Genomic DNA, 26,051 nt, shown 5'->3' with positions numbered 1-26,051 from the left:
GATTCCGTGTCTCCCTCTCTCTCTGCCCCTCTCCCGCTTGCGCTGTCTCAGAAATAAATGAACCTTAAAACTTTTTTTTTTTAATGCGATCTATTTAACGGTAAGTTTACAGAATTCAGTTTTTAAGAATGACTTTTAAAGATCGTGAACATCTGACGGCCAGCTTGCAAAATTCTGAAAATGTAACCAGGGGCTCCAGCGACTCCGGACAAGCCGGTGCCAGCACACCCTCGCCCCACCCCCAATTTTTGACGGTTCGCATTCGGCCTCTTGCGCGGGGCATCTAAGAGCCGGGAGACTCCGGGCCGAGCGGAGGCACGGGGCTCGCCGGGGCGGCAGGCGCACCGCCGGGCTCCGCTCCCTCACCACGGCCGCGGGGCGGACGCCTCGGCTCCGAGCCCGGCGGGGGGGGGGGGGGGGGAGGGGGCGCTTTCCCTTCCGCTCAGCGCGGGTCCGGGTCCAGCCGCGCACCCAGCAGCCCCTGCGGCCGGAAGCCGGCCGGCTGCCTTCCCGGCTGCCCCCGCGCGGCGGCCGCGCTTCCGCCGGCTGGGCGTCCCGCGCGCGCCTGGTTTGTTTGAAGGGCGGCGTTTATTAGTCACCGCGCGGGGCTGCTTGTCTTTTCCCGGGTTCCGAGTCCGGCCGGATCAGTGCGGAGGGACGAGGGGCAAGAGCTTCCTCGTGAGTCACCCTGAAGCAGCAGCGCCCGGGAGATCGGGCGTCCGTACGGGGGCGGACCAGGGCCAAGCCCGGCCGGCGGGGAAGCTGGAGGCCTGGGGGCGGGAGCTTCTGCTCCCGGGGCGCAGGCCTGTGTGCGTGGCCTTGGGCAAGACATTTCGCCCTTCTCGTGCAGCACACTCAGCCGCACACGCTGCCCTAGCCCCCCTGGCCCCGAACCCTTGCTCGGGGGCCCGCAGTGCCCCCCGCTCCGGAGACGTTTAGGGCAGCGCTGCCGCCAGCCTGACCGGACGCGGCCCTCCGAGTCCAACGCTGGCTCCCTGAAAATACCGTCGAAACAGCCTGTAGCTACGACAAAACTGAGTCCGATGCTTCCTTCTCTTGTTCGGGGAGAGCAGTGTCTGAAAGGGTAGTTAGTCGAGAGGAGGTAGAGGGGCAGAGTTGGGGTGTTGAGGTTTGGGGCCAGGCTGAAGGGGGGCTTTTGGATGCAAGGTTTTTCAATTAGGGTTGGGTGAGGATCGGGTCACATAGTTCAGGTTGTGTGGTCCCGGTGACGTGAGGATTTCATGAGCCTCGGAGCTTCAACTGTTGCTTGATGCTACCTGTCAAAAGTTGGGGCGGTTTTCAGTGGATTTTTGTGAAGTCGGAGAGTAAGGTTATTGACACCTTTTGTTTTCCTGGGCAGGTGTTTCCTGACATCATACAATAATACAGTCAGGTTGTTTTGCCTCAGCCAGTATGAGTCACAGCCTTGTGTTGTTGGCACCCACAGAAACCCTGTATGTGGTTTGGTTGTGTGTCAAATGGGGATCATATTGCAGGGGGATGGGGAGGAGCTGGGCACGCCCGGAGAAAACCAGGGTCTCAGCCTCTGGTAGCCCAGCAGGGCTTATAAAAACGTCTGAGTCCTGAAAAACAATCCTTATCTCAAATAGGAAAAGGGAGCTCCAAATTGAAACGAATAGGTGGTTATTGATATATATATATATATACATATATATATATATGTGTGTGTATATATATATATATCAATAAACAATAGACTAGATTTATTATTAATAACTTATTACTGTCCACAGCAAACTGCTACTCAAAGCACATAGTTAGGGGTGGTTGCATTTACCCTGTAGAGAGATGTGCACGTTCATGTGATTTGTGCCATGTGGTCAGGGGTTCACAGCTAAGAATGCTCCAGGCTTCTCAAGATGTGAAAACATCCCTGGGGCATCTGGCTCCTGGTCTTGGTACGTCCCTGCTCCGGTCTGTGAGCTCATTTCCTCATCTGTACAGCGGGGAAGACTGTGCTTTGGGCAGAATAAGGAGGAAGTGAGGCCATGTGTTAGCCAGCAGTTGTTGGAACTGAAGTCCACAGGATTCTAGAGCAGCGTTCGCCCTCACCGGCACGGGCTGCCCTGCACTTTGTGGGTCTAGAACAGACGGAGGGCCCATAGTAAGCAAGCTGGGAAGGAATGGGAGTGTTAACCAGTTTGGAAGAAAGCAGGAGAATGGAGGTGATATTAACCATTCTCCCAGCTCAACCTAGTTCCATCCATTTCCTGCACTGCTCCCCACCCCACCCACCAGGACAGGTGCAGGGACAACATTAAACATATTTAACAACCAGTTTGAAACCATGAAAACAGGCTTGTGGGAGAGGCTTGGAGCCCCCCACCCCCGTCTCAACAGGTATTAATGTTTTTAATTGCTAGAGATGGTGGGGGTGGGGGGGCTATGGGAGCCGGGTATTTAGGGAAGTCCCTGTTTAACCTGTAGTTGACATTCAGTTCGGGCCCTATCAGGGCCTCCTGGCTAAAAATGTGCCTGCGTAGGAAAGTGGGGGGTCCCAGGTGTGGGGCAGGCGGAGGTGGGGGCCTGGATAGGGGGCAGATCCTGATCAGGTGAGCCTTCTGTGGTCACCAGAGCAGTGGGGTCTCCTGGTGAGAGCTGCGCTCTACCAGGGAAGCTTCAGCTTCCTGGGGCTCCTCGGCGTTTGAGGGGCGCCCTCGCTGAACTTTGCTAGGTTTGCATGTCCGCCCATCTTAGACTTGGGGAACTCTTTCCCCTTTCCTGTCCCTAGCTGACACATTTCCTGTCCTCTCTCCACACCGGTGCTCCGTCTTTCACAACACCTTGCTGGTGAACTCAGCTTTGACACCCGTCCTTAGCAGCTGGAGGATTAGTTCTGCCCTTAAGGGCAAGAAAGACTGGGCCTTCCAACCCTGCCGATTCGAGGGAAAATATTTGTGTTCTATTTCTTCATGATAAAGAACAGGAAAAAAAAATCACTACACAGCTCTAGAAAAGTCTTTAGAAAAGAGAGGAGTGCGACAGTACATGTCAGATAAGTTTATAAGCTAGTGATTTTCCTACTAAGAATGTAACTTGAGTGAGAAGGAAAGCTGGTGAGAGCAGATAAAAAAGGGCCAGCCAGGGGCGCCTGGGTGGCACAGTCGGTTAAGCGTCCGGCTTCAGCCAGGTCACGATCTCGCGGTCTGTGGGTTCGAGCCCCGCGTCGGGCTCTGGGCTGATGGCTCGGAGCCTGGAGCCTGTTTCCGATTCTGTGTCTCCTTCTCTCTCTGCCCCTCCCCCGTTCATGCTCTGTCTCTCTCTGTCCCAAAAATAAATAAACGTTGAAAACAAAAAATTAAAAAAAAAAAAAAAGGGCCAGCCAGATGTCCAAGGCCAGATACTCCGCTTGTTTGCTTTTGGCTTCTGTAATCTTGCTTGCCCCCACATCAGCCAGCAGCCAGGAACCGGAAGACTGATTGTACTAGTCCCACCCAACCCGGAAACACTTAGGTATAAAGGATCAGTAAAACCCGAGCCGGGTGCTCAGCTTTTGCAGGTGACTCCGCTGGGACGGCACCCGTGCGAAATAGTCTTTTTTAATTCCCTGAGTGTGTGTCGCTTGTCTTTTCCTGGACTATCTGCTGTAATATTTTTGGTGCGTTGGCCAGGAAGCCGACAGCCATGCTGGCCCCTTGAGTCACCACTGTGGGAGGCCACGGAGAGCCCACTCATCGCGGGGCCCTGTGACAAAGGAAGGTACGCCACCACCTTGACCCCGACCCTCACCAGGCCCGACAGTAGTCAGCCGCCTCTGTGTTCAAGCGGACTCCAGGGGAGTCAGAAAATTCTGCCAGGACGGGACATCGGATCGGGTGAGTGTCCCCGGGGACCCAGCACCGAGTTCAGGCCCGCCCTGGGACAGGGAAGTCCCAGGTGCAAGTCTGTAGTCTGTCTGAATATGTGTGTGAGTGCTACACGGTCTCGGCCACGGAGCCTGAGTGGGTCCTACCCTGTGATTCCTTGACAGCCTCATACGGCTCAAGGCAGAATCAGGTCCGCCGAGGCCTGATCTGAGTCGGGTTTATACTGACCTGCCAATGTTAAGAGGCGTCTGAGTACCTGCGAGGAGAGTGGCCAGGTGGACGAAGCGACCTCTTCCCTCATGTTTGTCCTGCGACACCGCCCATTGGGAGGGACCCATCTGGGATACCGGGATGGGGGGGCGGCTCCTCAAAACCAACTGTTTTGGAATGTGTGATAAGAATTTTGAAAAGGGATTTTCAGGTGACTGTGGGGTCGGATTGACCCCCGGGAAATTACGAACCCTCTCTGAATTAGAATGGCCTGTGTTTGGTGTAGGCTGGCCCCCTGAGGGCACCCTAGATGTCCCCCCGGTCTGAGCTGTTTATAAAGTAGTTACTTGAGACCCCAGCCCCCTGGATCAATTCCCATACATCGATCAGTGGCTGGAAATAGCCCAAGTCAAGCCTCCTTGGGTTCAGTAAAGGACAGTGTAGGGTCTTAGTGGCACGGGCTGAGAAGACCTCACAACAGAAAAAAACGCCCCCGTCCTCCAAGAAAATTTAGACATCCTTCCTTTTCTGCCACCATATGCCCCCAGAGTCCCATCAGTCGAGGGAGGGGAACCTCGCCTGGCCGACAGTCCACTCCCATCGGTCTCACCCCCGCCAGCAGTCAGTCCGCCCCCACCAGGGACACCTGAGCCAGTAGGAAGGTGCCGTAGGTCCACGGCTCAAGGTCCAAGGCCCCAGTGGCCATGCAGATGCCGTTGCAGGAGACAGGGGTCCGCAGAGAATAGGCCCCGATGGGACCCTTTCTACTACCAACGGTTCTCCCCTACTGACCTCCTCACCGGGAAACAGCACACTCGCCCAACTCTGAGAGGCCGCAGGCGATGATCTTCTAGAGTCCATATTCCAGTCTCAGCGCCCTGCCTGGGTCAACTGTAAGCAGCTTCTGCGTCCCCTTTTCAACACAGAAGAGCACCAGCGAATTGTCACCGAAGCCAGAAGATGGCTCCCGACTCAAGCACCAGATGGACAACTAGACGTTGAGGCCTAGGCACGGGAGGCTGTGCCCGAAGAGGAACACAGAAGTGGGAAGGGCCAGACTCGAAAGATACCGACTAGCCTTCCTCCAAGGGGTAAAAGCAGGGGCCAAACAGCCTACCAACGTGGCAAAAGTATCTGAGGTGTGTCAAAAGCCGGAAGAGAGTCCGGCTGACTTCTGTGAAAATTATGTGAAGCCTTCAGAGTTTACACTCCATCGACCCAGAAGCCCTCAAAAACCAACACATGGTCACTGCTGCCTTTGTGGGATAGCCCCATAGTGACATTAGACAGAAGCTCCAAAAATTGGAAGGATTTGGTGGAAAGAACGCCACCGAACTATTGGAAATCGCCAACAAGGTTTTTGTAAATTGGGGCCAAGCTGCCAGAAAGGAGGCGGACGGCAGAGTGAAACAAAAGGCAGCTCTCCTGGCCGCGGCCTTGGGGCGACCACCCTCTGTGGAAGGGCACGGAAACCACAAGGGGCTCAAGAACAAAAAAGAAGGGCGCCGCTGGGATGGGGTCAACGTGTCTACTGCAAGGAATGTGGACCCTGGAAAAATGAATGGCCCCGCCGCCAAAAAGGGAAACCAAAAGCTTCTACTCCACCGAGATGCTACCAACCAGAACCGCCCGAGGCCGACCTGATCGGTATCCAGCTGGGCCCCCATGAGCCCATGGTCGAAATGAAGGTGGGGGGCCAGACAATAGACTTCATGGTCGACACAGGGGCCGAACACTCTGCGGTGACACACAGGGTGGCACCTCTGTCGGGTCGAGAAGTCACCATCGTAGGAGCCACTGGGATGCAAACCTGAAGGCCATTTTGCCGTCCCTGACAGTGACCTGGGAGGTCACCAAGTAGTTCACGAATTCCTGTATCTGCCTGACTGCCCACTGACACTGTTAGGTAGAGACCTCCTAGCCAAGATGGGCGCACAAATAGCCTTCACCTTGGATGCACGGACACGACAGCACCTAAATGAAAAGGCCCAACCCATGGTTTTGTCCCTGACGATTCCACGGGAAGAGGAATGGAGATTATATACTTCCCCTCCCGGGGAGCCAACTGTGGCCCCCGAGCTAGAAGCTGAATTCCCTTCAGTTTGGGCAGAAGGAACCCCCCTCTCATCTGCAAAAACCCACCCTCCCCAATATTAATTGACCTAAAGCCTGGGGCCCAGCCTGTCAAAATATGCCCATATGTGATCTCATGGGCGGCACGCCTGGGGATCCAGACACTCTTAGACAGGCTACTCAAATGGGGACTGGGAAGACGATGCCAGTCCCCGTGGAATACGCCCCTGCTGCCCGTGAAAAAGCCCGGGACAGATGATCACCGCCCTGTGCAGGACCCAAGAGCCGTAAATGGAGCAGTCGTCAGGCTGCATTCAGCATTGCCCAACCCGTATGCTCTGCTAGGACCCATACCCTCTGAGGCAGGATGTTTCACGTGTCTCGATTTAAAGGACACCTTCTTCTGTCTCCAGCGAGCGCCTAATAGCCAACCCCTATTTGCCTTTGGATGGGAAAACCCTACCACAGGAGGAAACGAACAATTCACTTGGACTAGACGGCCGCAAGGATTAAAAAATCCACCAGCCTTATTCAGTGGGGCACTGGCATCTGACGTAGCCAGGTTCCTGGGACGGGACCTAGGATGTGTCCTCCTCCAGTACGTGGACAATCTCCTGCCAGCCAGTCCCAGGCGGACCCAGTGCTGAGAGGGAACCAGGGCCCCCCTCAGGCCTCTAGCAGAGGTGGGATACCGGGTGTCAAAGAAAAAGGCACAGATTTGCCCGTAGGAAGTTAAATATTTGGGCTTCAAAATTACTCAAGGCAAATGGATGCTGCGAGCCGAAAGGAAACAGGCAGTCTGTGCCCTCTGGTTCCCGCTCCTCGCTAGCAGGTCCAAGAGTTCCTGGGAGCAGCAGGATTCTGTCGGAGATGGATCCCAGGGTTCTCGGAGTTGGCCGGACCTCTCTATGAGGCACCAAAGGGGGAAGAAAGGGCACCCCTTTTCTGGGGCCCTCATCAAGAAAAGGTATTTCAAAACCGTAAAAACAAACCTCGCAGAGGCCCCGGCCCTGGGACCTGCAGATGTATCACGAGATTTCAGTCTGTTCGTACGTGAGAGCAGTGGGGTGGCCCTGGGGGTTCTCACCCAGGACTTTGGAGCTTGACAAAGACCAGTGGCATATCTTTCAAAGCAGATGAACTCAGCTGTGGGAGGACGGCCACCCTGTCTGAGGGCCCTGGCAGCCACCGCACTTGTGATCAAGGAAGCAGGCACACTCATGTTGGGGCAAGACCTAAGCTCTGAGGTTCCCCGTGCTGTTATTACCGAGATAGATGCCGGAGGGCAACACTGGCTAACACGTGCTCGGATGAGAGTATCAGGGACCGCTGTGTGGTCCCACGAATCAGATCGGAAGCCGCAGAAACTAAACCCTGCCACTTTCTCGCCTGCAGTGGCAGGGCCCCCAGAGCATGATTGTCTAGGGGTCCTTGATGGAGTCTTTTCCAGCCGACCTGACCTATCAGACAGAGCCTTACAAAATAGTAATCTCACCCTGTACACCGACGGCAGCAGCTTCATGAACGCCGGTTACGCAGGAGTCTCTGATTTCGAGGTCACAGAAGCAGAGGCCCTTCCACAAGGACGACCAGCTCAAAGAGCAGAACCGTGGGCCCTAATGAGAGCGCTAGAACTCAGGAAGGACAGACAGGCCAACAGACACGCTGACTTGCGCCATGCCCTTGCCACTCTATCTGCACGTGAGGCCCTACACAAGGAGCACGGACTTTTGACCACAGGAGGAAAAGAAAGAAAAAATCGGGAAGAAATCCTAAAACTACTGAGGGCAGTCTGGGAACCGAGGGAGGTAGCAGTCATCCACTGCAGGGGACACCAAAGGGGAAAGGACTCCGTGTCGGACGGTAACTGACGGGCGGACGCCGCAGCTAAACAGGCAGCGGGAGGATGAACGGCACCCTCGAAAATCACGCTGGCCCCGGAGCTGCCGGCTTCCCCTAGGTACACGATCCAAGAGACGAAATGGGCACAGCAGGAAACAGGAGGCCAGACGGAAGGGTGGTGGGTACTTGCGGACCAAAGAGTCTGTGTACTGGAGCCGCTAGCCCGCCAGGTGGTTCCCCAGCAGCCTGAGCTCCCCCACCCGGGGAAGAACCGCCCTTGAAACCTTATCGGGCTGTTACTATGTAATCGCTCGGCTCCCGTCCTTCTGTGCCTCGGTCTCTCAACACTGCCTCCTGTGTCCTCAAACTAACACCAGACGGGGCCCCACTGGACCCTTGGGAATCCATTGCTGCGGTCAGGCACCCTTCAAAGATTTGGAGGTAGGTTTTACCGAAATGAGAACCGGCGGAGGATACGAATTTCTTCTATTCATCTGCACCTTTCCGGGCTGGGCGGAGGCCTACCCCACACGCACCGAAAAGGCAAGAGTAGTAACCAAGGGCTTGCTCAGGGATATCATCCCCAGACGTGGAATGCCGTGAACCGTGGGCTCAGACGGCGGCCCGGCTTTTGTGGCCCAGGTGATGCCTAAAGTATCCTTGGGCGTCCGATAGAACTTACACGCAGCCTACCAGCCCGAGTTCAGAGAAAGTGGAACGTATGGAACCGGACCCTTAAATCAGCCATGGCAAAACTGCGTCAGGAAACTAATTTGCCAGACATACGACCTCTATCTAGCTCTTCTCCAAATACGCTGTACACCCCGGGCAAAAATCGGATCCTCCCCATTCGATACCCTCTCTGGAAGATCCCCTCCACTAGTCAAATTCAAGGGGGACCTGACAGAACTAGGGAAACAAGAATTAGGGAAAACTATTTGGGATACATACATGGTGACGGACAGGATACCTATTTCCCGTGGGATAGCTGTACATCCCACAAACCTGGGGATCCGGTTTGGAGTAAAGATAAGAAAAGGAAACCACTTAAACCTACCTGGAAGGAACCCTATTTCGTTGTGCTAACCACGCCCACGGCCCTCAAGGTCGCAGGACTAACCGCCTGGATCCACCATTCTCGAGTAAAGGCGGCCCGCCCGTCGCCTGACCACCACTTGGAATGGAAAGGAACTTCGCGAGCCAGAACAGTCCTCTACAGACCACCCTTAAGAGCACAGCGCCGATAAGCGGCCTGCAGCCGACCCCTGAGGGCTCTGGGTAAGCAGAAGCTTGAGGAAATCACCAAGCGACTTCAGTGACCTACGGCACGTCGTTCTCGAATTTCCCTGTCATCCCCTGCCCGTTTCTTTTGCCATACTTGTCGCCATGCTGTCTGCTTATGGCTGACCCAAGTTACTCCACAGACGGGCGCCTCAGTCACTGACTCCTGTTAGCCTCCCTCTGCTCACTAGTGTCAGGATGCCTCGTTCTCCTTAGGCGTGCACGATCTGAGTTGTGATAGATGTCCTCTGCACGTTGTTCTCTGCCTTTAGAACCGTCGCCCAGCCCGGGAAGGGCTGGCCCTGTCTCCCGTCCCCGTGGCGCATATCCCTGTTCCTAACCTGCTCAAAAAGAGTCTGCTCGCTCCCGCCATGCAGATGTGTGACCTGTCACTCCCCGCCTGTCCCCCAAGGCCCGAAGAGCCACTCTGTGCTCCCCACCACTGGACCCCATCTGTCGTCATGAGGGCCAGACTTCTGTAACAGACGCACGGGGTTGCACTGCCTGCTACCCCACTCGGCCTCCTACAGAGGCCACTCCTTTCCCTGTGCCCTTCCCGACTCCTGCTCCAACCCTCCGGTCCACAGAGGTCAAACGACACTACCACGTGTCCCTGTGCCACCGTGTACCCCCACGTGCCGGACAGATGTTATACCAGGAGGGTCACTCCCTGTACCAGAAGCAGGAAAACTTACTGGACGGGAAAAATGAAAATGAAACGTTACTGGGGGCTGCCTGGTCCGACCTGCCCTGATGCTCCCCGTGCCTGTTGGGTCATCCTCCGTGGGAACATAAATCAGGCAGACCACTTGTCTTAGATCCCCGACTGGACCAGATGTTAAACGCAGCTCATCGCCTCCTCAGTGCTACCAATCCTGCCGGCTCTGCTTGTCCGCGGGACCCACCCGTTAGGCAGCTAGTCCGATAACACAGGCCCTGTAATGTTGCCCTGCTACCAAAAGACCCAGAACCCTGCACGGTGAGACCTGTACCAACTGGAGCCGAACTGCCCCCAGTGGCTCCCAGCTGCCTGACAGACAAGAGGGGAACAGAGCCATTTGGCATTCTGACCATTGGCCGGTGCAACCAAACTCTTGACAGTCAGGAGCTCAGTCATCTTCCTACGAGCCAAGCCTGGTGTCGACCCCTCCCAGGGCTTCTCTTTATCTGTGGGACGGACGCCTCCCTGTGTCTGCCAGCCGGCTGGACGGGCACTGTACCCTGGCCTTCCTCCTCGTAAGATAAACGTTGTTCCCAACAATCAGTCTCTTAGAGTACCCGTGGCAGCATATACTCGCTCAAAAAGAGCCACCCAAGTCATCCCCCTGCTGATTGCCTTAGGGATGCGGCAGGGGTGGGCACTGGAGTAGGAGGAACCGTGTCCTCACCCACCTACTGCCATGAATTGTCCAGGGACCTAACAGACGGCACAGAACGGGTTATCGAACCTCTGGTGGTGTTACAAGCCCAAGTAGACTCCCTAGCAGCGGTAGTCTTACGGAACAGAAGAGGGCTGGGCCTCCCACTGCTGAAAGGGGAGGACTGTGTCTCTTCCTGAACAGAGACTGCTGCTTCTGTGTCAGCCAATCAGGGACAGTCGGAGGTATGGTCCACAGGTTAAGGGAGCGAATCACCAAACGAGGCAGGAACAGTTCCTCCTGGAACTGTTGGAGGAACATGTAGAATTGGGCATCCTGGCTCCTCCCTTAGCTGGTCCTCTCCTGGTGCTTGTCACAGCCCTCCTGTTCGGTCCTTGTGTTCTTACTACGCTAACCAGGTTTGTTTCCTCCCGCCTGGAAGCTGTAACACTCCAGATGGACCGTTCTAGCTGTCGCTACTCTCCTTTGGATGGCGAAGAACCCTGGCTGTCACTTTCCTCCCCTCGACATCCGTGTCCAGCAGGAAGAAGCCAGAACGGCCTTTGCCCCTCCCCCCGTGGCAGCAAAGGGCCCCCTGGCCCCCACAAACTGATTTTCTCTAAGTCTGCTACAGCAGCTTGAGAATCAAGAGCGGGGAATGAGAAGGAAAATTGGTGAGAGCAGATAAAAAAGGGCCAGCCAGGTGTCCGAGGCCGGATTCTCCCCCTGTATGCTTGTGGCTTCTGTAATCTTGCCCCTTATGGCAGCCAGCAGCCAGGAACCAGAAGCTTGACTGTCCTAGTCCCGCCCAACCCGGAAGCACATATGTATAAAGGGTCAGTAAAACCCGAGTCCGGGTGCTCAGCCTTTGGAGGTGACTCCGCTGGGCCAGCACCAGTGCGAAATAAACAGTCTTTTCTGTCCCCGAGTGTGTATCGCTGGTCTCTTCCTGGGCGCCGGGTTCTTGCTGTAACATGAGGAACTGATGAGAGATGTTTCTTAAGGATTTGTGAACAAGGTGGTTGACGGAAGCATCGTATGCAACAGTAAAAAGAATGAATATCCAGTATCAGAGGACAGGCCTTGGGTCACTTACACAATGGAATGTTATATCGTATTAGTAATCATATTATGGATGAATAGTTTACGGACATGGGCGATACCAAAATGTGTTACATTTAATAAGCGGATTGGGGCACCTGGGTGGCTCAGTTGGTTGAGCATCCGAATTCATTTTGGCTCAGATCGTGATTCCAGGGTCGGGAGATCGAGCCCCACATCGGGGTCTGTGCTCAGTGTGGAGCCTGCTTGAGATTCTCTCTCTCTCCCCCCTCCCCCTGTCCCCCCTCCCCCCTCTCCCTTCTCCCCTCTCCCCTCTCCTGCCCCTACCCAGCTTGTGCTCACTGGTTTGAGCACTCTCTCTCTAAAATAATAAAGGTAAAAAGCAGATTAAAATAATGTAGTAGTATGATAGAAATAATACAGAAAGGGAAAAACAGAATTTGTAACCTGCTTTATTAAGTACAAATTTGTAAACTGTTTGATTTCATTAATTCATTCAACAAAATACACTGACAATGTAACAGTAACAGGTTAAAAATGTAATTTACAGCGCGCCTGACTGGCCTGATGGAGGGTGCAACTCTTGATCTCAGGGTTGTGGGTTTGAGACCCACATTGGGTCTCTTTATTTATTCATTTATGTATTTTGGTTTCAGGGGTAGAATTCGGTGATTCATCCCAACGGGTGCCCTCCTTAATCCCCATCACCTGTTTAGCCCATCCCCTACCCACCTCCCTCCTTCAACCCTCAGTTTGTTCTGTCTTTAAGAGTCTCTTATGGTTTGTTTCCCTCTCTTTTTTCTTGTTCTTTCCCCCGGCCACGTGTTCATCTGTTTTGTTTGTTACATTTCACATACGAGTGAAATTATACGGTATTTGTCTTTCTCTGACTTACTTAGCGTAATACACTGTAGTCCCATCCACGTCATTGGGAATGGCAGGGTTTCTTTTTTTTTTTTTTGTCAAAATAGTATTTATTTATTTGTAAGTGTTTATTTTGAGAGAGAGGGAGAGGGAGTGCGAGGGCCTGAACAGGGAAGGGCAGAGAGAGAGGGAGAGAATCCCACACTGTCAGCACAGAACTCCACGCAGGGTTTGGTCCCATGACCGTCAGATCGTGACCTGAGCTGAAGTCAAGAGTTGGATGCTCAACCACCTGAGCCACCCAGGTGCCTCAAGGTGTCATTCTTTGGGATGGCTGAGTAATATTCCATCGTGTATATATCACATCTTTATCTATTTATCAGTCAATGGACATTTGGGCTCTTTTCATAGCTCAGCTGCTGTCGAACAGCCTCGCTCTCCATTGGCAAATTAAAAAAAATTTTTTTTCAACGTTTATTTATTTTTGGGACAGAGAGAGACAGAGCATGAACGGGGGAGGGGCAGAGAGAGAGGGAGACACAGAATCCGAAACAGGCTCCAGGCTCCGAGCCATCAGCCCAGAGCCTGACGCGGGGCTCGAACTCCCGGACCGCGAGATCGTGACCTGGCTGAAGTCGGACGCTTAACCGACTGCGCCACCCAGGCGCCCCTCCATTGGCAAATTTAAAACGAGAGCGGGAATGAGGGTGCGGGAAGAGAGAAGTAGGGTCATTCAAGTAGTTGTCTAGCTCACCCAGAGCTTTAGACAAGGGGAGCGGCCCGGCCCCTTGTCTAGTTGTTAACTAGTAGGTTTGTGTTGCGGCTCCTGGCGGTATGTTTGTTCCAGACGGATGTCTTTGAAATGGACGCTTCTGCGACCCTAAGCTTCGTGTCAGGGACTCGTGTTACAAATACACAGGCTGGCCTCTGCCCCCAGTGCCTGACCCTGGGCTCCTTAATCCCTTGGAATTTCCTGGGTGGCCGGAGTGTCTTCTAGTTTGAAGAGGCGGCTCTTGGTGGGCTCCGGATAGCTCCCGGGCGAAGGCTGGTCACTAGAAAGACCAAACCGTGATTAGAAGCTTGCAACCTCCAGCGCCGTCCTCCAGGGGGCGCAGAGGGGCTGGAGATGGAGTTGAGCACCAGTCACGCCCACGTGATGGGTCTCCATGAACATCCCTAAGGTGTGGGGATCCAAGGCCTTCCAGGTTGGTGAACACATCCACGTACCGGGAGAGTGGCGCGCCCCCACGCCACGACACGGTGGCTCCCGTGTTCGGGATCCTTCCTGGCTTTGCCCCGTGCCCCCCTCATCTGGCTGTTCCCTGGATCCTTTATTACATAATAAACTGGTAAACATAAGTGTTCCCTTGAGTTCTCTGAGCGATCCTAGCAAATTCTTGAACCCGAGGAGGGGATCCTGGGAGTCCTGGATTTGTAGCCAGGTCGGGCAGAAGTGTGGGTGATGAGGACCTACCGCCTGGGATTGGCGTCTCTGAAGTGGGGGGATCTCATGGGGCCGAGCCCTGGCCCTGTGGGGTCTGTGCTAACTCCAGTTGGCGTCTGCATTGAGTGAAATTGGAGGACACCCAGCTGGTGTCCACAGAAAAGGAGAATTGCTTGATGAACAAAATCCTACATAGCCGGGACCAGACAGCACTTTGCGTCTACAGACAGCTGGTTTTTCCTCTCCAGTTGGATGTGGGCGGGAGGCACGGGGCGAGTCAGGGACGGTCCTAGCCATGCGGCTGGAGCGCCCAGGAGGATGGTGCCGTTCTCTAAGATGGGGACCCCGGGGGTCGGGGCTCCAGGGAATCTCAAGGTCCCCTACTTGTCCTCAGCACCCAGACTTGGGCTGTGGCAGGCTGCCTCGTGTCTCACCAGGCGCGCTGGGCCTCCCTTCACCCCAGCCCCTAACCCGGATGGGTGTCCCCATCCCAGCCACCGACCTAGGCCCTAGAGCTGTGTGTCCTCCTGGCTGGAGAAACCACACTGACTTACCCAGAAGCCATCAGTCAGCCGTAACCAGCAGCCACGCACTGCCCCGGGGGGTGAGGGGGAGGAGGAACGTAGTCGGAGGTGGCTCTCCACCCCGCGGGGGAGGCCGGGGCTGGTTTTCCGTGCTTCCTCTGCGCGGTCATGATGTGGCTACGCGGGTCACCTGGGGGGCTAGTCACGCCTTGGTAGGAAACCCCCAAAGGAAGGGCTAGGAGCACCTGTTAGTCCCAGCTCTGTTACTGGATCTTGTGCAGCATTCACTTCCTTTCCATGAGTCCTTGGCCATGACTTCTGACCTCGAGACTGAGGTCCTGCCCTCTCTTCTGGGGCCATGAGTCACTCCTACATCACCACGAGTACTGGAAGCTGCCCAGCCTGGCGATGGGCACCCAGCGAGTCAGCTCAGCCAGCTTGCCCGTTGCCCTCTGTCCTCCTTCCCAGCAGGCTCCTCTGGGCCCGGCCCTCCCCAGCCCAGAGCTCCCCTCTGCTTCCTGGTGGCGGAGAAGTGCCCAGCCCTTCTCGGCTGGTCTCGGTCTCGATGTCGTGGTCAGAACAGGTTCCAGTGGGTCCCAGGTGGGAGGGGGAGGGATGCCGGAGTGCTGGGGAGTCCGGCTCTATTATGAGCTGGTCAGGTGGTGGATGACGCTCAGGGACATGCAGGGCAGAACTTCACAGTGGGCCGTCCGGGGGCGGGGGAAGGCCTGTTTTGTGGCCTTTGGTGGTATGTCCATTGTCCCGTCGTGCACGGCTGGTCTCAGGACACTGCTGTGATGTGAGCTCTTGCCAACTTCCCACCAGCTTCACCATCAGCTCCTGCTAGCCAGTCGGAGTCCTTGTTAACACATCCCCGTGGTAAACGTGCAACTGTTTTTTTTTAAATAGGCTCCGTGTTCAACGTGAGACTTGAACTCGGGACCCTGAGATCAAGAGTCACACGCTCTACAGACTGAGCCAGCCAGGCGCCCCAAACATGCTATTTTAAAGGTAAGCAGGCAAAGCAGAGGGGGTTCCAAGTTTACCTGTGACCAACTCTTACCCGCTAGGCCAAGTTCTTGTGCATGGAGAAGGGGGGCAGTGGAGGGGTTTTCCACCAACCAGAGAAGCCGTGTGTAGCCTGGGAGTGGAGGTGAGGGGTTCTGGCCCCCAGGGTGGGCCGTCCAGTGACGTTTCTGCAGGAGGACTGACCACCTTCCTCCCCGGAGAGTCCCAGCCCAGGCCGATGGGTTATTTTTCCGTGAGAACCATAGGAGTCAATAGGGGAAAACGGGGTCAGCTCTAAGAAATCCAGCGTACGGCCAGCTTTTCCGAAGGAGGGATAGGTTGTGGATAAATCCGGACTGAGGAGGCTGTGAGGAAAATGTGGGGCCCGGGGTGTGGGAGCTGGGCTCGGGTGAAGTGGGGCTCCGAGTGGGACCTGGGACCTGGGATCTGAGACGGGGTTGGAGCCACTTTGGACCTAAGTCTCCAAGAGGCAGGGAGCCCTGTGTGAGAGCTAGGAGAGTTCGGGAGTGTGATTAGACCAGGGGAAGGGCATCCCCAGTGATGAAGCCGCGGTCAGTGAGCAGTGTCCTTGAGTGTCCCCAGGGCCTCATTAGTGCCCAGAAGACCTCGCCCGCAGACCAGCACAGCCTGACGCTGCTCACGGGGCCCTGGGCGCCTCGCGACCACCAGCCCTTCAACCCGAGCAGCCCTTGCTCCCTCGGTCGGTGGTGGCAGGCAGGGCGGGGCCGACCAGTGCTCCTCACAGATGGATAAACTGAGGCCGGGCTTGGAGGAAGGAGCCCGTGTTCGGCCGGCCCCTTGGGGCGCTCCGCTGGCTCGCGTGAGGGCGGCTGGCACAGCCAGCCCACGGCCGGGGAGACCGGGGCACGGGCGGTGTCGCCGGATGGGCTCGGGTGGGCGGAGCCACATGCAGCTGGGGGGCCACTCCGACCCGGGGGGCCCACGGGTGCCGCCACTTCCGGCGTTCACGAAAGAGGACATTCAGATTTTCTCCCCCATTCCTTCATGTGGAGAATACGCCCGATTTGCCGTGGTGACCATCCCGAAGCGCCCGCATGGGTCCGAGGCGTTGACCACCTGCTTCAGCTGCACAACTTTCCAGCTTCCCCGAGGACTCTGCCCCCGCCCCCACCCCCACTTCCTGTCTCTGGGCTTGCACTTGAGGGACCTTGTGGAAGTGGAACCCTGCAGTATCTATCCCTTTGCGCCTGGCCCTTCACCGAGTGTGACGTCCGCCAGCTCAGCCGCGCTGTAGCCGGTGTGGTAGCAGGTGTGCGGCAGTCCGTCCTTTCTGTGGCTGAATGACGTGTCTCGCTGGGTGGAGGGACCACGGCTTGCTTATCCCTTCGCCCACTGATGGACATTTGGCTGTTTCCTCTCTGGGGCTCCCGTGCCTAGTGCTGCCGTGAACGTGCGTGCCGGTCCTGCTTGGGCGGGCACCCGGGGGCAGGCCAGGTGCCACCCAGCACCCGCCGTGAGAGCTGTCAGCCCCCTCCCCACACCCCGCGGGGCCCCTGGTGGTCCGGCGGCCTCTGCCCCTGGGCCCATGAGCTGGTTGATCCCTGGCCCCGGAACGGCCTCCCCACTTCTCCTGTCCCCGTTTCGTCCCCTGCACAGGGAGGCCCACTGGGTGGGGTCGGGCCCCCTCGCTCCCCGTGCCTGTCCTCTGCCCCAGCTCGGATCTGCTGTCCCACCCGGCAGACCCTTTGCTCGCACCTTCCCCGGGGCCGAATGACCTCTGACTACACCTGGAAGACTCAGCTGGAGAGACCGCCATCCTCCCTGTCCCCGTCCCCCTCCCGGTTTGGTTTCCCTGTGACTCTCTCATCCGTCAGACTAAACGACTGAGGGATGGTGTTTCTCTCTCTCCTCCAGCGTCCCCAGCGTGCGGGCAGGGGCGGTCTTCGGTCTGCTCGCCGCTGTGTCTCCAGCACGCCCGGGTGTGAAATGGCGTTGGTGTGCCACTTCTTCGGGCTGAGCCCCGCCAGCCCCAGCTGCCACTCGTGCGATGCGTCCGCAGCCCTCTCCGTCCTGCACAGCTCGCTGCAAATCATCGGTGGCCCTGCGATGGTGTGACAGGCACCGGGTGGCAGGGTGGGTGGCAGGGTGGGCACCTGGTGCCCAGGCGAGGACATGCCCAGCCGGCACTGCTGGTGTGGCTGCAGCATCCAGTAGGCGCTCCGTAAATGTCTCCAATGGATGTCAAGTCACGCCGGGGCCCCCACTCTCTGGGAACTGGGGATCCGGTCTCTGGGGCCCTTGCTGAGCCCTGGTGCCCGACAACCTTCACTGCCTTCTCAGGTCTTCCTGTGGCTCCTACCGGGTCCTTCTCCTGGAGGCCCTCTACCTGGCCACCCTTTTGGGGGACCAGTGACATCTCAGGACACGTGTCTGTCCCTCGGGTGACCTCGGCAGTGGCCCAGTTCTCAGGAAACGTAATAGGACACTGGGGAGGCTGCATTCTGGGACAGCTGGTCCCTGGCACAATCCTCCCGACACCTTGCCACGCTTGTTTATTCATTCAGCAAACACCCACTGAGACCCGGAGTGCACCAGGGCCATCCTAGATCCCCAGGGTGTGCTGGGCCACCTGACACTGCCCCTCCCCTCGGGGCGGGGGGTCACAGCTCCCAGCACCCAGCCTCTCGTGGCCCTCCAGGGGCCCTGCCCGCCTCCGTGCTTCCCCACACCCCCTCCCCCGTGCTGAGACTCCTTCACCATCATCACTTGCTCACCTGCCTCCCACCCCCGGGGAGATGCCTGCTGCCCGAGGGTAGGACCTGTGTCTTATCTGTGGTGCCCCAGTGCCCAGCATGGGATCTGACATACAGCCGTGGCCCAATAAATGCTTGTCGAGTGAGCCGGGGAGGCCAACCACCTTGGTTTCGGGAAGGCAGCGGTTTGGGGGAGCCTGGGGCTAGCCGTGGAGTAGAGACGGCCCAGGGTGGTGAGCAGGTGGCGGGGTGGGGGGGCACCCACAGAGCCTGCCCTTCACCTTTGCTGCTTGGCATGGGTGTTCTCTGGCAGCTCCCTGCCCCCGGTCCTGGGACAGAATAATGCATCAGCTGGGGGCTGTTCGGGGCTCCTGCACCCCCATCCTTGGCTTGTATTGGGGCGGGATGGGACAGGGGGCTCGCCCTGATGAGAGGGGGCGTCTGGCTGTAGTTTAGCCCCGAGTTGCCTCCTGCCCTTCTAGCCGAAGCCGGAAGGGGGCAGTAAAACACACCAGCGATCCCTTGTGGCTCTGGGGAGGTGGTCGGCTGCAGGCTCCTGCCACCTGTCAAAGCCCCAGGGTCTGAGCGGGGACAGCACAGGGGTCACCCCTACCCCCAGGCTGTGGGGGAGGAGCATGTTGGCCAAGCCGGGGCGCTCCAGAAAGGCTGAGGCGGTCTGCCCAGCGGGATGCGCCGAGTGTCTGCCTGGAGGGCCCCCAGCTCCTGCCAGCACCCTGTCCTGCGCCCCAGCCCGGCTTCCTCTCTTCTCTGAGCCCCCTTGCCCGCCCCTGCCCGCCTCTGCACGCCTCTCCACTGCTCCCACTTGCCCTCCGGGTCTCCGCTTTCTGGGCGGTCTTCACCTGCAGCCCCGCCAGCGTCAGGTGCCTCCCCGGGCCCTTGAGGCCCCAGCCCACCCCCCTCCGCTCCTAGGACCCTGGGTGAAAACCATCCATCCCCTGGATCAAGATCCCTCGGGATCTACCGGGTCCGGTCCAGTCTCCAGCCTCCAGATTGGGGTTCAAATCCGGCTCTACCTGTCGCCACGAGCCTGCTCGCCCCCAGCCTCAGTTTCCTCAGCTTCAGAGCGGGGACAGTGAGGGAATTTGAGGAGGAGGGTGTGGCGAGGCGGGGCACCTGGTACACTCTCCTCCCGCTGTGTCTCCCACCCCTTCCCAGTGCGAGGTTTGTTGATCGTGTGAATGAGAGGACGAATACGCAGTGGGTCTAGGACCGGAATCCGTCTGCCCTCCTTCTGGGGGTGGGGGACCCCGGGGCAGCACCCACCTGGGCTCCCTGCTCCTGCATAGCCCAGCTGCCCTTTGACCCTTAGGCGTGCAGGGGCCGGGCCGGGCTGTGGGAGACGGTACCCCAGCCCTTCCCAGGCAGCCACGTCAGTCGGCCACCTGGGCACCTGCCTGGGTTTCCCCGAAGTCCAGGTGAGGGGTGAGTTGTTGGGCACCCGAGTGACAGGACCCACATGACAGGTGGCCACTGGGGGCCTGATTCATGGCTTTCTGGGAAGTGGGTTAACGGAATCCCAGGGCCCAGGGCCTGGTCAGGCCTCCTGGCTGAGTCACCGTGGCCCCTGGAGGAAGGAGCCGTTACTGAGCCTCTGGGCAGCCCCGTGTTCCCAAGGCCCCGGGACCTCCCCACGACCTCACACCCTAAGTCTTCCCTTCCCCACACAAACTGGGGACCATCCCAGTCAGTGTCAAGGCCACTGGCCTGCACCACTGGGCCTGGGTCCTGCTCCTCCAGAGGCCAGCTTCTGGGCCCACAGCTGGAGCCCGGGTCCTGGGCCCCCAAACCAGTCCACTGCTGGTGGGGGGTGGTAGGGATCTCAGCCAGAGCCCCCACCTGGGCCCCCTTAACGGCCCATTTCCTCCCCACAGTCCCGCCCCACCTGTGACCTACAGCCTGGGGTGGCCAGACCGAGCCACTCACTCACTCGGGGGACTGGTCCAACGGCATTCCACCTCCCAGGATAAAACCTGGGGTGACCTGTGGGGAGCTCTGCACACAGCTCTCCCAGCCGCGCCCGCGCCCCCACCGGCCATGGTGGTTTCCAGAATTCCTCCGGCCCTGGGTGGAGGCTGTCTCAGGATCCTAACCCCCCTTCTGCTTCTGGCTTCTGCAGGTGAGTCCTGAGGCCCCTCTGCGCCTCCCTCCTCTGTCCCCCAGGGCCACCCCTTCCCCTCCCCCTACTCAGCACTGGCCCTCCGGGCCCTGCCGGGATCCAGTCTCCCCCTCCCCCTCGTGCTCGTGCTCGTCCTGTGGCTGCCAGCAGAGGACTGCAAGGAGGCTGCAGTCCACCGCCTCCTCTTCCCTCCCGGCTCTTGGGACCGTGAGTGTCGTTACAGGCCTCAGGCTCGGGGGTTGAGAGGGTCTCGGGCCGGGGCAGGTGTGCGCTCCCCCTCTCTCACCCACCCCCACCCCCACCCCGTGAGAGGTGTCAGGCAGGTGGGATGGAGTCCTGGCTCAGGTTGCCCGACAGGAAGCTGGTGGGAGGTTAGGGCCCCGGCTTAGGGCCGAGCCTGAGGCTTCCGTCAGCCCTGCCCAGGCTCCGGGAAATGCCCCGCCCTGGAGAGACACCCCGGGCACCGGGGCTCCTCTCTGCTGGCCTGACCCTTCCTTCTCTTGCCCTCAGCCTCCCTCCGTGCTGCCAGGATACCTGGTGAGTTGGGGGGGCCCTGGGGGAGGGCTTGAGGGGAGGGGCTGCATCTGGGTCTGTCTGTGGGGTAAGCAGATCAGAAGGGGGCGGTGGGGCCAGAGGGGAGTCCAGCGGGAGAGGAAGGCAGGCAGCAAAGAAGGCCCAGGAGGCAGAGCAGAGACTCTGACTCGGAGGGGAGGGGCCCAGGCAGCGGGGGGAGCACCAGCAGATGAGGGGAGACGGGCGGCCAGCTCGTGGGGAGGGAGAGGAAGAGAAGGGCCGGGGAACGAATGGTGTGGGGCGTGGGCAGGGTAGGATCGTTGTGCCCCTTGGATGACAGAAAATGTGACCCTCGTCCGCCAGCACCCCCAGCTTGTGGGAGGCCCCAGCGGCTGAACCGGATCGTGGGCGGCGAGGACAGCACTGATGCCGAGTGGCCCTGGGTCGTGAGCATCCAGAAGAACGGAACCCACCACTGTGCAGGCTCCCTGCTCACCAGCCGCTGGGTGGTCACTGCTGCCCACTGCTTCAAGGGGTGTGCACGACCGGTCCCCTCCACTTGATGCCCCAGGTTTCCTGCCCCGGACCTGGTTCTCCCCACTCGGCACCAGCCCCCGGGTCTTTGTCTGGCCTTGGGGCCTCTCATAGAGGAGAGCGAGCCTGCTTCTGTTTTGGGGCCTTCAAACGCATGTGGTCCCCCAGACACTCCCTGCCTGACCCTTCCCCACCATCCCTGGTTCCTGGCTGACCCCACCCCCTTTCCTGTTTCCCTCAGCAACCTGAACAAGCCGTCCCAATTCTCTGTGCTGCTGGGGGCCTGGCAGCTGGAGAACCCTGGCCCCAGGTCCCAGCAGGTGGGTATCGCCTGGGTGCAGTCCCACCCCGTGTATTCCTGGAAAGAGGGCTCCCGTGCAGACATCGCCCTGGTGCGTCTGGAGCACGCCATCCACTTCTCTGAGCGAATCCTGCCCATCTGCCTGCCTGACTCCTCCGTCCGTCTCCCTCCGAACACCCGCTGCTGGATTGCAGGCTGGGGGAGTATCCGTGATGGAGGTGCGGCTTTTCCCCTGCCACGTGGCCAGGGGGTGGATGGGCACAGAGGGTGGCAGACGCTCAGAGACACAGGTACAGTGGGCAGCAAAGGTCGGAGCCAGAGGCATAGCAGAAGGACAAAGACAGACTCTTCTTGTGACGACAGGGACGGAAGAAAAAGTGAGCCGCGATCCAGAGGTGTGAAGTCCCAGAAACCTAGGTGGACAATTTTAGGTCCTTTCTAGTTAAAGAGTATCTTGGCTATGTTCTGAGGGAACAACAGCCAGATCAACGAGGCTATTAAGTGATCTAGGAAAGGCTGGAAGGAGGCCTGTATGGGGCCTGGCTGAGTACATGAATGTAAAACAGCCCTGAGATTCCAAAGTGGGAACAGGCACCCCCTGGTGGCATCATGCCATAATTGCAGGCAAAATTCCCAGAAGGAAGTAGGCTCCATAATTGGACTATATAATTGTCAGACCAAGTCTGGAGGTCTGGAAAACATCATCTAGAGACACAAGGCAGATAAAGTAAGAGCAGAGAAGCAGAAAAAGGTAGGTGGGTAGATAGATAATGGGGGTGATAGGATAGAAAGATAATGAGTAAGCAAAAAGTGTCAGAAAAATGGGATTTTAACCAGATTCCAAAAGAAATCAAGGGAAATGACACCAGGTGTCTGGCAATCCCACTGAGTCTGAGGTTGCAGACAGCCTCCCCATCGTCATCCTGCAGGGCTCTTTTGAGAACTGGAGTTATGAGCTGGGGAGGGTCTACAGACCAACCCTAGGGCCTGCAGTCCCCCTAGGGTGTGGGGGATTCCTCGAGTTCCAGTAACGTTCAACATTAGGGGATCGTTTACTGCACCCTTCCTCTGTGGCAGTCCACTTCCTCTGCTGGAGACAGTAGTGCTTGGGGCAGGACAAGCCGGGACCAGCAGTTCTAACCGTTTTGTGGGCATCAGGGGACTCGTTAAAGATTCAGAGTCTCACGCGGCTCGTTCACGTTCGGACCCAGTAGGTCCAGAGGTGCGCGGTCTCGGAATTTGGGTTTTCCGCAGGCATTTGGGAGTCTGACGGAGTTGATCCATTAACCTTTGAGACTTGCCTCTGAGGGAGAACGGAGGGGCAGCAAAGAGAGGGCTTTCCAAGCCTGACCCTGTCCTCCCTGCCCCCAGTGCCCCTGCCCCACCCCCAGACCCTGCAGAAACTGGAGGTTCCCATCATAGACTCGGAAGTCTGCAGCCGCCTCTACTGGCGGGGCGCTGGGCAGGGAGCCATCACCGAGGACATGCTGTGCGCTGGCTATCTGGAGGGGCGGCGGGACGCCTGTCTGGTGAGCACCTGAGTTTTCCCACTTTTGTCCCGCTGAGCTCCACCGCTGCCCTCCCCGCCCGCCCCCCCCCCCCCCCCATCAGCTGAGACCTGTAAGTGCCCCTGGACACCTGCAGAACCCGGCCTCTGCTTGGCTCAGTCATCTGTCTGTTCGGCCACGCGGCCACGCACCAAATGTGTACTGAGCGTCTTGGGCGGGCCAGACCCCACTCTCTGGGAGCCTGCCTTCTCCTCGGGGGGTTCCCATGCCCTGGTCCCCACCAGCTCCGTCACCATGGTGGAGGGCGGCAGGCTGGTAGAATGGTAGCACCCAGGCTTGGACGCTGGAGGGTCCTGGTTGCAATTCCTGGTCTGCTGCCCACGGATGCCAGTCTGGGCAAGCCAGGGCTTCCCTCTGAGCCTCGGTTTCCTCATCTGTAAGGCAAGCAACGGTACTCCCTGGCTTGGGGGCTGTGAGGGTCAAGGTCTGGCACAAAGTGCTTCTCACCAGAAGCGAGCCCGGAGGCCTGTCCAGCTTAGCCCTCCCGGCCCTGGTGCAGTCGCAGTACCATGGCGGGGGGTGTGTGCCCCCTTGACCCTCACCCCAGGGAGCCGTCCGTCCCCCCACTGTGTAGGGTCCTGGGCTCTGCCCAGCCCTGACCCGCGTGGGTCCCTAACTTTCCCCCCTCTCCGCAGGGTGACTCGGGGGGCCCCCTGATGTGCCAGGTCGAGGGCACCTGGCTGCTGGCGGGCATCATCAGCTGGGGCGAGGGCTGTGCCGAGCGCAACCGGCCCGGCGTCTACATCAGCCTGGCCGCCCACCGCTCCTGGGTGATGAGGATCGTGCAAGGGGTGCAGCTCCGCGGGCACTCACAGGGGAGGGGGACCGCAGGGGAAGGCGCGCCCTCCCCGAGGGGCCCGCGTTAGGGACCTGGGGAGACGCGGCGGCCACGCCGTTGTAAGTAAGCCATCTGCCTCCGGGGGGCGCCCGCGTGCCGGCACCGAGCGGCCTCGCAGCCCGCCCCGCCCGCGCGAGCGCCTCTGTGTGTGTGTATATACATGTTAATAATTTTTACAGTTATTTGTACCCCGCCCTCATATCTTATTTATACCTCCAATTTCAATAAATTATTTATTCCCCCGTTGCTGTTTTTCTAGGTATGACATTGGGAAGCAGGGTACGCTTGGGGTTAAAATGGGGGCAGGTCGGGATGAGTTTGGTCGCCTGGCCAGCGACCCAGGTGTCCTGTCCACCTGCGTTTCAGTGTTCTGACCCCTGGCCTCTGCACTTCCTTTCTGTGTCCCCCTCCCACCAGGAAGAAAGGAGGCGGGAGGCCAGCAGACTGGGAGACCGGCTCCGCCAGTGGAAAGGGGTGCTGGCCGGGGGGGGGGGGGGGGGGGGGGGGCGGTCCAGGCCCCTAACCTGCCGGTTGTGTTTCCAAAACTGGGCTAGCTGGGAGAAGCCCGCCCCTATGAGAGTGGGATGTCCCCTCCCTCCCCTCAGAACCAGGCCTCCCGGATTTGGGGCCTCTACACCCCCAGGAGCTGGCTCTGGAGTGACTCAATTCTGTGAGTGAGTCCTCCAACCAAGAAGGGACCCAAACAATGAGACAGCAGGTCCCCAGGCCCTGCTACACCTCGGGCTTGAGTCACCTGGCCTGTGCCTACAGCAGGTGGGACCAAGTCCCAGGCTACAAAGGGATCTGCCCACTTCCCCGCTGGCTAACACCCCCTTCCTCCAGGACTGCCCTCCCCCCCCCCCGCCCCCGCCTTTCTGCAGCCCAGGCCCTAGCCTCCTGGACCAGCCCCCCATCCCACCCCCGGCCCCACATCTGGAGCCTGACCCAGCCCACCTGGGATTCCCTGCAGTGAGTGAGATAGGCGGACCCGGGCTCTGTGGTTGACCTGAGACTGTGAATTTCACATAGTTCACACAGAGAGATTCATTCTAGGGCGCCTGGGTGGCTCAGTCCGTCAAGCGTCCGAATTCGGCTCAGGCCATGATCTCACGGTTGATGAGTTCCCGGCCCCGCATCAGGCTCTCTGCTGTCAGCACAGAGCCCCCTTCCTATCCTCTGCCCCTCCCCCGCCTCAAAAATAAACGTGAGAAGAAAAACAGATTAATTCCAGAGCGAAGAGGTCCAGTCCTGCTAGAGGAGAGATGATCGCGCTCTGCTTTCGCCGTGTCTCCAACTGGAAACGCGACGTGAGTCTTCGAGAAGGCAGCGGCGGGCAGCGCAGGGTTTTGGCTTGCCTGCCGTTTGGTACCCTCGCACCCTTTGCTGGGAGGACATCTGCTCCTATAGTTTGGTCGCCCTTCTGTCATGACCAGATCGCAGCGGATGCTGGGGGATTGGTTTGATTAAAAACCAAACACTGAACGGGCCTCCCGCCCGCCTGGGAACCAGCCTTTTCCTTCTGCCGGTTTCCACATCACAGGAAGTGAGTGGCCGACTCAGGTGAGCGCTGAATCCACATCCCGGCCCTCCCCCCATGTCGCCCTGCGCCTGCCCCTCCCCCTGCCCTCAGCTCTCGCCTTCTGCCCCATCCCCACCCCCTCCCCCTCCCCCGATCCGCCCTCTGTCCCAGGTTCTGCCCCTGCTCCTTCCCCCATTCCTTCCCCTCCCTCCTCTGCCCCTTCCTGCCAACGGCTCTTTGCCCCTCAGTTTCTCCCCTGCCTGTGCATCTTTCACCCCGCCCTCTGCCCCCGTTCAGTGGTCAGAGGGTCCCCCTCACGTGTCATCCGATGGAAGCCGCACGGAGGAGATGCCTAGAAACACCTGCCGGGGTGGAGGAGCGGCCTCACAGGTGGCAGGACACTCGTGAGGGTG

General features: G+C 58.5%; 1 protein-coding gene across 9 annotated transcripts; it reads left to right on the top strand.

The window, feature by feature from the left end:
- The first annotated feature begins 527 nt into the window (after positions 1-527).
- Positions 528-24,365, top strand: LOC125154146 (brain-specific serine protease 4-like). 9 transcript variants are annotated; one of them, XM_047837915.1, is made up of 10 exons: positions 528-678; positions 3,633-3,836; positions 15,395-15,496; positions 17,390-17,608; positions 20,121-20,365; positions 20,876-20,902; positions 21,242-21,413; positions 21,654-21,931; positions 23,085-23,242; positions 23,917-24,365. In XM_047837915.1, the coding sequence occupies exons 4-10, from the start codon at positions 17,523-17,525 to the stop codon at positions 24,145-24,147; spliced, it is 1,197 nt and encodes a 398-aa protein (XP_047693871.1). In that variant the 5' UTR covers positions 528-678; positions 3,633-3,836; positions 15,395-15,496; positions 17,390-17,522; the 3' UTR covers positions 24,148-24,365. The 9 variants fall into 9 exon arrangements, with proteins under 9 accessions (XP_047693871.1, XP_047693876.1, XP_047693873.1 ...); XM_047837920.1 differs by lacking the exon at positions 3,633-3,836 and adding an exon at positions 16,528-16,784 and having other exon boundaries at positions 530-678; XM_047837916.1 differs by having other exon boundaries at positions 532-2,361.
- Positions 24,366-26,051: the final 1,686 nt, after the last annotated feature.

This window comes from Prionailurus viverrinus, chromosome E3, assembly GCF_022837055.1.
Source record: "Prionailurus viverrinus isolate Anna chromosome E3, UM_Priviv_1.0, whole genome shotgun sequence".
Classification (NCBI taxonomy): domain Eukaryota; kingdom Metazoa; phylum Chordata; class Mammalia; order Carnivora; family Felidae; genus Prionailurus; species Prionailurus viverrinus.
Note: the sequence above shows the minus strand (reverse complement) of the source record. Positions and strands in the feature narration are given on the sequence as shown.

Excerpts from the sequence above, each read along its gene's own strand:
- LOC125154146 (XM_047837915.1), top strand. The coding sequence starts at position 17,523 with ATGCGTCCGCAGCCCTCTCCGTCCTGCACAGCTCGCTGCAAATCATCG. Across the intron at positions 17,609-20,120 it reads GACAGGCACCGGGTGGCAGG|TCCCGCCCCACCTGTGACCT; the intron begins GTGGGTGGCAGG and ends TCCTCCCCACAG. Across the intron at positions 20,903-21,241 it reads CCGTGCTGCCAGGATACCTG|CACCCCCAGCTTGTGGGAGG; the intron begins GTGAGTTGGGGG and ends CTCGTCCGCCAG.